Source organism: Salmo trutta, chromosome 31 (assembly GCF_901001165.1).
Source record: "Salmo trutta chromosome 31, fSalTru1.1, whole genome shotgun sequence".
In the NCBI taxonomy this organism is placed as follows: Eukaryota; Metazoa; Chordata; class Actinopteri; order Salmoniformes; family Salmonidae; genus Salmo; species Salmo trutta.
The window spans coordinates 36,376,344-36,386,069 of NC_042987.1; the positions used below are offsets into that span (position 1 = coordinate 36,376,344).

The window sequence follows — 9,726 nt, forward strand, 5'->3', positions numbered from 1 at the left end:
GCAACAACAAAAAAACTTGTTCATCAAATATTCAGAAACCATTCAGACATGGGATAAAGCTTGACCTGGCACAGCCAGAAGAGGACTGGCCACCCCTCATAGCCTGGTTCCTCTCTAGGTTTCTTCCTAGGTTTTGGCCTTCCTAGGGAGTTTTTCCTAGCCACCGTGCTTCTACACCTGCATTGCTTGCTGTTTGGGGTTTTAGGCTGGGTTTCTGTACAGCACTTTGAGATATCAGTTGATGTAAGAAGGGCTTTATAAATACATTTGATTTGATATATATCAACAAGTTATCTGCCAATTTACGGCTCTGCCGCATAATCCAATAAAATCTATACTGGCTAATCTGAGTGCTTCAGAGATCTCTAGGACTTCATAGTAGATGGGAAATCTAGATGTAATTGTTTTCAATAATTTGGGGTTTGTAATAATGAAAACAAAAGGTATGAGGGTATGTTTGAGTGAGTATATGTGTTGTATGAGTATATGTGTTGTATGAGTATGTGCAGACAGATCCTCTTCTCTCTTCTCATCATCTCAACCTAAGTGTTTAGTCAACAGAACCCAATGCGCCTCCAATAGTCACAGGTCGACACCGGGCCAAATATAGTGAGCCATAAAGCCTCTTAGGAGAGAACCTTCTTACAGTTCCCTTTCCGTGAACAGCATCTGCGAATAGACAACACAAAGATCCTTAAGCCAAAATCCCTCCCAGGTATTTAATTCTAAAGGAGTAATTACTGGGTGTATCTTAGGTCTGCAGGTACGTGTGTTGTTGCCGCTCATTCGCGTCCAGTCTTTGGAGCGAGTTGCACACTCACACTCAGAAACACACTGCACAGAGCAAGGGATCCTAAGGAACTGCTGAAGAACCCAGTCACGTAGGGGGGACAGACCAGACAAAGCCACCAAGATGTGTGACATGGGGGGATTGGATAACCTGGTGGCCAACACGGCCTACCTGAAAGCCCAGGGTGGCGACGACAAGGAGATGAAAAAGCGCCGTCGGAGTTTGTCACTGCCCCCGGCCGAGCAGTGTGCCACCGTCCGGACTACCATTGATAAGAACTTTGAGTCGCTCTGTGAGAGGCAGCCAATCGGCAAGAAGTTCTTCCGGCAGTTCCTGACTGCTACCCCAGAGTACATCAATGCCGCTGAGTACCTGGACGAGCTGAATGACTGGGATCTGGCGGAAGGCGCTGACAAGGACAAGCAGAGGGCGAACATGATGAAAAAGTTTTGCAAGGCCGACTCCAAAAACTTTCTGACCTATCTCACTGGGGAGGTAGCCGACAAGTGTAAGGCAGTGACGGACAATGACTTTGACGAAGTGATGAATGTCAAGGTGAAGGAAGCCACACGGGAGTTTCTGAAAGACAAGCCCTTCACGGACTACCAAACTAGCCCCTTCTTTGACAAATTCCTGCAGTGGAAGGAGTACGAGAAGCAGCCCATCAGTGATAAAACCTTTTACGAGTTCAGAACTCTGGGTAAGGGAGGTTTTGGAGAGGTAAGCATGTAGAAACCAATACAGCACCATCATGTCTTTGCAACACTGGCAAAATGAAACATGTCAGTAATATGTATCTGCGATATTATCTCTTTAATGAATGTAAAACAAATGTGTGGCAACAGGACAATTCACAAAATAAAGAATTATGCACAGAATCAATGATTAATCCCATGTAGTCGTTCCCATAGTTTCACTGATGCAGCGTCTATCAGTACAAAGTACACCTCAATTAACTTGCAAAGAGCTAATCTCTCGATAATCCCCCACAAGAGATGACCCACGGTTCTTAATTCCTAAAGTACAGAATCTGTTTCATCACACGTTACTACTCTATGCATACTTTCAAGCTTGTATCATTATCAAGTTGTTCTACAAGATGAGAGAATTCTCAATGGAAACCCCAAATGTCTCCCTGTTCAAGCGTCATGTGTCAGTATCAAATCTGAGTGTCACATGGTGCCATTTATCCAAGCCTTAGGGAACTCTGCTGAGGTATTCAAGAGTCCTTCTAACCCACGGTCTCCCTCTGTTCAGGTATGTGCCGTACAGGTGAAGAACACAGGCCAGATGTACGCCTGCAAGAAGCTGTGCAAGAAGCGCCTGAAGAAGAAACATGGTGAGAAGATGGCCCTGCTGGAGAAGCAGATCCTGGAAAAGGTCAACAGCCTGTTTCTTGTCAACCTGGCCTACGCCTATGACACCAAGACCCACCTGTGCCTTGTCATGACCCTGATGAACGGCGGTGATCTCAGGTATCACATTTATTACGTCAGTGAGAAGACCAAGGGTATTGAGATGGCACGCATCATCTACTACACAGCGCAGATCTGCACAGGCATTCTTCATCTGCATGAAATGGATATCATATATCGTGACATGAAGCCTGAGAACGTGCTGCTGGACAGCTTTGGCCAGTGCCGACTCTCTGATCTGGGTCTGGCCGTGGAGCTACCTGCTGGAAAGACCATCTCCCAGAAGGTAAGCCTTGGATTTTCAAAAACTTGTAGTTGACTGTGGCTTTGGGAAACTATCGAAAGTCGGGAGCAGTAGGGATGGTGGAGAATGAGTATAAAGAGATAATTATGATGTCATGACAATGAAGACAATAAGGTTCCTTTATGGTTGTGATCGTATAGCAAGCTTCCAGAATTGACCTTTTCATCATAGTGTGACAATTTGGATGGTTAAAAGTGCCTGTGGCTTCTAATGCATTTTCTGGTGAATTGGCAATGATGTGTCAGCAACAGCATTAGGTCAAAAGCCAGGCTGAAGGGTTTTATATGGGATCAGAAGCGATGTGCTATGTCACACAAAAAAAATGAGGAGTAACTTAATATGGGAGGGAGTGGGTGAGTTTATGACATGGTATTGTCCTATCCCTGCCTATTAGATGATGGGGCTAGGGTTAGGGTTGATGACATTTGACCTCAGAGTCTCATACATATATTCTCTGGACCCTCTGTCTCTGAAGCTTTTGCTGTAAATATGGAGGGATTACTGGATCGTTCAGGATCTGTCCAAGAGGAGTCTCTGCCTCCATTATATAACCCAGGGATGCGCAAGATGGAGGCACGGTGGCTTCAAAACAGTGCCCCTCCAGTCATCTAGTGTATATATACATCTTTGATCTACACCAGGGATGGGCAACTTTGATTGGTGTGGGGACCACGAAAAATCTGAACTCATCATGAGGGGCTTGCGTACCCACATCAGTACCTTCACATGCAGTCAGAGCCGGCCCTAGCCTTTTGGGGGCCTTAAGTTACATTTTGTTGGGTGCCCTCCTCACCTTGCGAGCAAAACATTTTAGCCCCCCCCTCTTGACAGAGGAGAGAATAAAACAAATCCTGTAATTCTACACATTTTGCCATGGGGCATAGAGAAGTTTTACCAATTTTATAACACATTTCATGCAATTCTACTCATTTTGCCATGGGCCAGAGAGAAACATTTGCAGTTTTACAGCTAATTTCCTGCAATTCTACTAATAACTCTGAGAGAGATTGACAAACAAAATCAATGGGTGCCCCCCAGATGGTAATTCGACCATGATTACTGCAAGATAGCTGGTTAGACTAATTTACCAATCTAAAAATGTTTTGCTGACCCACGCTAATTGAGTGACTATCAGTGACTGACATAACAATAGAAAACCTGCTGATGCACAAACCACGTCAAAATTTAATTGAGTGTATTCTACTATTCTAACTACTGACTGAATCTCCCCCAAATTTAAAAAAAAATATTTCTTTGGAAATTGTCAGTTGCCCATCCTTGATATAACTGATTTTATCCTTAGTGGGTAGTTATTATATCCCAGACAACTATAGGAGGACCATTTTGGGGGCATTGTAAGTAGAGTTGGGTGTTGGGTTTGGTGTGTCAGGGGTGTCCTCCTGATCTCTACAGTCAAAAGGGGATTATTATGTCCAGCCCCTAAACTCCTTGGATACTGCATAAACTCATGGGTACAGCACCTTTGTGCAATATAAAGATAGGCAATATTTATGGAGCCTCTTGAGACTATAGAATGGTCTATTATAAGGTCTCTATGTGGGGTGTCTATTTGCACAACCAGGATACAAAAAAATGAGGTCATCAAAACCAATCTGACCAATCAAAGACACAGGACAGGATTTTGCAAGTCAACGAACCAGAGAAACGGATAGTTTAGAAGCATCTCCCTTGGTTAAGTCAACCATTTCATTCAGGGATGACAAGGCTAATTGTGTTAATTGTGCAAATTGTGTTGTTACCTGGGTGTTTGACTGATACTTGATGAAAAATGCATGTTAGGAAGACTTCTGCCTGTACTAGTTCTTAAGATGCTGTGTGTATGTTTATCAATCCTGTGAACCAGTCAACCATTAGCTTTTCAGTCAAATGATTTGTCACAGAGTTTTACAGATTGGGGTATCTCTACAGGTCAATGAAGAGTAAGATGCAGGCTCCGTAGAAGCCCAGTAAGCTCATTATCCAGAGCTCTTCTCTGGTCCTCCTCGGCAGACCGGGGAGCCTTGACTAACCCCCCATAGGCTTGGCTGGCTTTGGCCTTGTAAGCCTCTTACTTAGCAGGCATTACACAAATCAGTCCCCTGATCAGACTAGCAAAAACAGGTTAACCTTAGGCACAGTTTGTGTGTATTAATGAACTAGACCATTTTGATGGTCTACTTAGAATTTCTTGACTATGCAGTGTATTTAGTGAGGCCTTAGATCTACAAAAAAGTTTGAGGAATTAGAGGCCAAAGTTTGCCCCAGCTGTTTGGCCAATGGCTGGACCAATCAGGTGTTTGGTGAGCTTTGATTTGACCAGTCACAGGGAGTAAGTAGTCCACCGCTGTCCTCTTTTGGAAAGGGGTTTTCAATGTGGTTAGCAATTAAGCGCGGGTCAAAAGTCAACCGAAAGATGGGAGTGGCATGTCCATTTTTGTGTACAAGGAGAAACCTGGCAAGCAGTCCTGCTTTAGCTCATGCAGGGTAAAAGCTAATAGACACCTGGTACCAGGGACTCCGTGTTGAGTCGTGCAGAAGAACAACAGCCCTTAGCTGTGGTATATTGGCCATATACCACACCGCCTCGGGCCTTATTGCTTAAATAGACACCTGGTACTCGAGACTCCGTGTTGAGTCGTGCCTAATAACAATAGCCCTTAGCCGTGGTATATTGGCCATATACCACACCCCCTTGGACCTTATTGCTTAAATAGAAGCCTGATACCAGTCAACCAAGGTGAAAAGCTCTTGAATTCATGCTATAGGTCCAATGTGTAGTGCTGTGCTAGTGTCGTCCTCTAGAATACAGGACCACAGGGCTCTCCAGGACGTATTGCTAAGCACATTTGTAATGCTATACTTGTGCATGGTTATACATATAGATGTACACGTGTGTGTGTGTGTGTGTGTGTGTGTGTGTGTGTGTGTGTGTGTGTGTGTGTGAGTGTGTCTTACAGTATATGGTGCATGTGGTCGCTCACTAGAGTCCATGGATGGACATCCTTTATGTAAGCAGAAGGAGAGGTACGTCACCCTGGATGTGCACATGACTCTTGACAGGAGAGAGTGAGAGATTAGCATTAGCATTAAGCTACTTGTCCCACACTATGGCTGAAGTCAGGAAGGAGCATAGGAGGGACTAGAGAGGGACAGAGAGAGAGGGACAGGAAATAGAGGGGTTATATAAAACAGCACATGGCTGTGTTCATAGCCATGTCCTGTTTTATATAAGCCCTCTTCTTCCTTTCCCACATGGCTGTGTTCATAGCCATGTCCTGTTTTATATAAGCCCTCTTCTTTCTGTCCCACATGGCTGTGTTCATAGCCATGTCCTGTTTTATATAATCCATCTTCTTCCTGTCCCTCTCTCTCTCTGTCCCTTTCTAGTCATTCCTAAGATCCAGCCTAACCTTATATGTTCCTGGTCTCATCCTCACTAGGTCTCACCTGGTCTCATCTTCGCTAGCCCGAGGCTAGTACTTCTTAGACCAGGCTAGTAGAAAATGTGCCAAACTAACACTAAAACATTATTTTTTGTCTAATCATATCTCATGGTACAGACCCTTGGCAAGTAGAATATCACTCAGGCTGTTCCATCTTCATCATGTGGATCAGCTTTCCGATAACCCATTATAACTGGCATCGGCATGCTCTCATTATCTGTCAAGAAAAATGTTGACTTTTGAGAAACAGGAAACAGATACAGTAGAGAAGGAACTGTAAGGATGGTTAATATCACTTCTAAAACCATGTTACCCTGCCATGTGATGGATCTGATATCATGACAGGAACAAATGAGCTGATATTTCAAACATACTGTACGCTGATGAGTTGTCCTCTAATTGTCTCCATCTTGCTTCCATTCTTCCTGAATCTCTCCTCCTGCCTCCCCTACACCGTCCCAGGCTGGAACCGGAGCGTATATGGCCCCTGAGATCCTGAACGAAGTTCCCTACAGGACATCGGTCGACTGGTGGGCGCTGGGATGCAGTATTTACGAGATGGTGGCTGCCTACACACCATTCAAGGGTCCCGAATCCGGGAAGCAGAAGGTGGAGAAGGAGGAGGTGCAGCGTCGCATCTGCAAAGAGGAACCCCCATGGGAGCACAAGAACTTTGACGCGCCCACCAAAGTCATCATCCAGGAGTTCCTCAAGAAGAATATCGATGAACGCCTGGGCTGCAAGTAAGAGAATCAGTCTGTCCATTAATATACGCAACGATAACACTTATCTACTCTTTACTGAAGTTGTCATTTATGAAGAAACAGCCCTATCAAGTCAGGTAGCTCACCATAGCTGGCATAATAGCATTCCTTTTTCAATTACAGTCAATTCAGAAAATAAACCAAATTCCAATTCCACATTTTCCTCATTGAAAAGCATAGCAGAGAATTGGAATGTGAATGTTAGCATACTTTCTGAATAGACAGGAATTATAATGAAATTGACCCCAAACCTGTTGTTGGCTAACATGCGAGCATGTTACAATTGATCAAGGGCAGTATCAAAAGTATCCGATGTACTCTGCAAACAACTGGTTGAATTAATTTTTCAGTACACAGTATTTACGTTTGTTTGTTCAACTGTACATCTTGCTGAGTTATCTGTGACGTTAGCCTAGTTCGCTAGTTAGCCTTCACCTGCCAGTATGATGCTCATACGGATGTGTCGACAAACTTTCCTCCACAGGGGAGGAGGTGAGGACCCCCGTAAGCACGAGTGGTTCAAGTCCATCAACTTTCCTCGTCTGGAGGCTGGTTTGATCGACCCCCCTTGGGTGCCCAAGCCCAACGTGGTCTATGCCAAGGACACTGGCGACATTGCTGAGTTCTCCGAGATCAAGGGCATTGTGTTCGACGCCAACGACGAGAAGTTCTTCAAGGAGATTGGCACGGGAGCCGTGGCCATTCCGTGGCAACAGGAGATGATCGATACGAAACTGTTTGACGAGCTGAACGACCCCAACAGGAAAGAGTGTGCTGGGGGTGATGACGGGGAGGGGAAGTCTGGCACGTGCACATTGCTGTGAACAGTCAAACCTGGCACGTATATACACCAAAACATGGCACCAATACATCAACTGATTCGCTCATGTTCTGTAAAATTCTTGTAAAACATTACACACAGAAATAATTGAACAAAATGCATCGGAGAACAGCAGGAGAGAGAGATGAGGTATCCTTCACTGGACCGGGTCGATTGCCAAGCGATTTTAGTAATATGTGTTGAAAGTTCCCTGAGCTTCCGAACACATAGGAGAGTAAAGGTGGCTTTACCATGATTGGTATTGGTAGTCTCTTCAGATTGCAGCTACTCCCAGATGTTTCTCATGATGTATTAGTGCCCTTCTGGCCAACAGGGGTCGTAAGATTAAAATATAACAAATTCATATTGTGGATAAAACATTTTTTAAATGATTAATGGATGAATACAGGCCTCTGTTTACATACAGCCTGCATCAGAAAGATTTGTGTATGTAGACTGCAGTGCTAGCCCTAGGCCTGAAACCTAGGCATTGGTCACAATGGAGCACGGTATGCTGAATTTACTAGTTTGGGAATATTGTTGGGATCTCATTCTTGATTGTGTTCCATTAATTGAATTTGATAGAGGCCACGTTTTTTTTCAACACCCCCCGTCCCCCCGTCCCCCGTCCCCCACACCGAGATTAATTTTGTCTCTCTAAAGGCAGAGGTGATAACTTTATTTTTGTCAAATATTTCAAGAGATGAATGTCTGTATGGACACATCACCTTTTTAGAAATTCCACCTGGAAGCGATCAAAAGCTAATAAATAATATTTCTACCATCAGAAGTTATTTCAAAACGAAATGTGGCAGAGATTTACTTACCTATAATGACTTACCTTTAGTCGATCACTAAATTTCCAAGCAGATGGACTTTCCAATCTAGCATCTAGTTTTATTTTAAAACGGTGTTGTATATGAATATAAATATGTCTATCTATGCATTGACAGGGGAGAAATCCACAGATTAGGTGCTAGTCAGGACTGGATGAATGCTCAACTCTCGTTGGGCTGTGAAGGTTCCATGCCCTGGTTTCTCAGGAGAGAGGAATGTAGAGAAAATCCAGTCGGATTCTATATTCGAAGAATGAAAATTGAGAGGAGTTGGGCTAGGCCAACAATGTGTTCCTGTACCAGGAATATCTATTTGTCCCCCCCCCCATGCTTCCATTCATGTGATTTGTCTGAAGTTCGAGATACGTGTACAAATCTCAAGTTAGAATCTAGTTAGCTAGCTAGCTTTCAAAACTTTAAACAAAGAAAATCACAGTTCCCTTGTTTGTTGTCTCAGGGCTAAGACTTATTTCATATAATAATAATAATAAATTATTATTATTATTATATAACTTTAAATTGACTAACTTTATTATATTATGCTATGAATATAAATATCAGAAACATACTTGTAAATATAATTTGAGAGGAAAACATTACATATGCTACTGTAGGAATGTGTCATTTATCAGGGACTTGCTTGAATCGTGAATTATTTGAATAAAAATATGTCTTTTAAAGCTTTTGTTTTTTCTTACTACCTCCAATGGTAATTCACTATTGTACTTGTGTGTGTGTGTTTGTTCTTGTGAAAAGCACTTTTCATTCATTTCGCTCAAGTTGCTGCATTAGTAATCAAACAGCTGAACATAAGATGTACATGCTGTCTAGGACAGGTACGTGTGTGCGTCCCCCATCGCGAGCATGTTTATTTTGTCCATCCACACCAGACGCAATCAGGACACGCAGGCTGAAATATCAAAACCAACTTACCTGAACGGACCTGAAATGCATATGGTCCTTTTTTTCTGAATCTTTGTAGAATTCTGATCCATTTCGAGTCACACAAAATCGTGTGTTCTCTTCTCTGACAATTAAGCCACAGATAAAAGGGGAAACCTAGTTAGTTTCTAGTAATCTCTCCTCCTTCAGTCTTCTTCTTCTGTAGATCTTAAATGGAGGTTGGCAACCAACTTTAAGGTGCATTACCACCACCAACTGGACTGGTGTGGACCTCAGTTCATCTTTCAATCATTCACGTGGGTAAATGCTCCTATAAACCAATGAGGAGATGGGAGAGGCGGGACTTGCAGTGCGTCAAGCGTCAAAAATAGAAGCAGGTTCTATTTTAGCGCCTGGCTACGCAGACGCTCGTTGACGCGCGCGAACAGTTTGGATGAAATTATGGAATAAC

At 43.5% G+C, this 9,726-nt stretch overlaps 1 protein-coding gene across 1 annotated transcript; it reads left to right on the top strand.

The window, feature by feature from the left end:
- Window positions 1-803: 803 nt before the first annotated feature.
- LOC115170129 (rhodopsin kinase 1-like) lies at window positions 804-7,637 on the top strand. Its single transcript, XM_029726447.1, has 4 exons — window positions 804-1,510; window positions 2,048-2,491; window positions 6,415-6,695; window positions 7,201-7,637. The coding sequence occupies exons 1-4, from the start codon at window positions 914-916 to the stop codon at window positions 7,538-7,540; spliced, it is 1,662 nt and encodes a 553-aa protein (XP_029582307.1). The 5' UTR covers window positions 804-913; the 3' UTR covers window positions 7,541-7,637.
- The last annotated feature ends 2,089 nt before the right edge of the window (window positions 7,638-9,726 follow it).

What these genes read in the sequence shown, in the direction of transcription:
- LOC115170129 (XM_029726447.1), top strand. Translation starts at nt 914, where the DNA reads ATGTGTGACATGGGGGGATTGGATAACCTGGTGGCCAACACGGCCTAC. An exon ending in GTAAGGGAGGTTTTGGAGAG is followed by an intron (nt 1,511 to 2,047) that starts GTAAGCATGTAG and finishes CCCTCTGTTCAG; the next exon opens with GTATGTGCCGTACAGGTGAA. An exon ending in GAAAGACCATCTCCCAGAAG is followed by an intron (nt 2,492 to 6,414) that starts GTAAGCCTTGGA and finishes ACACCGTCCCAG; the next exon opens with GCTGGAACCGGAGCGTATAT.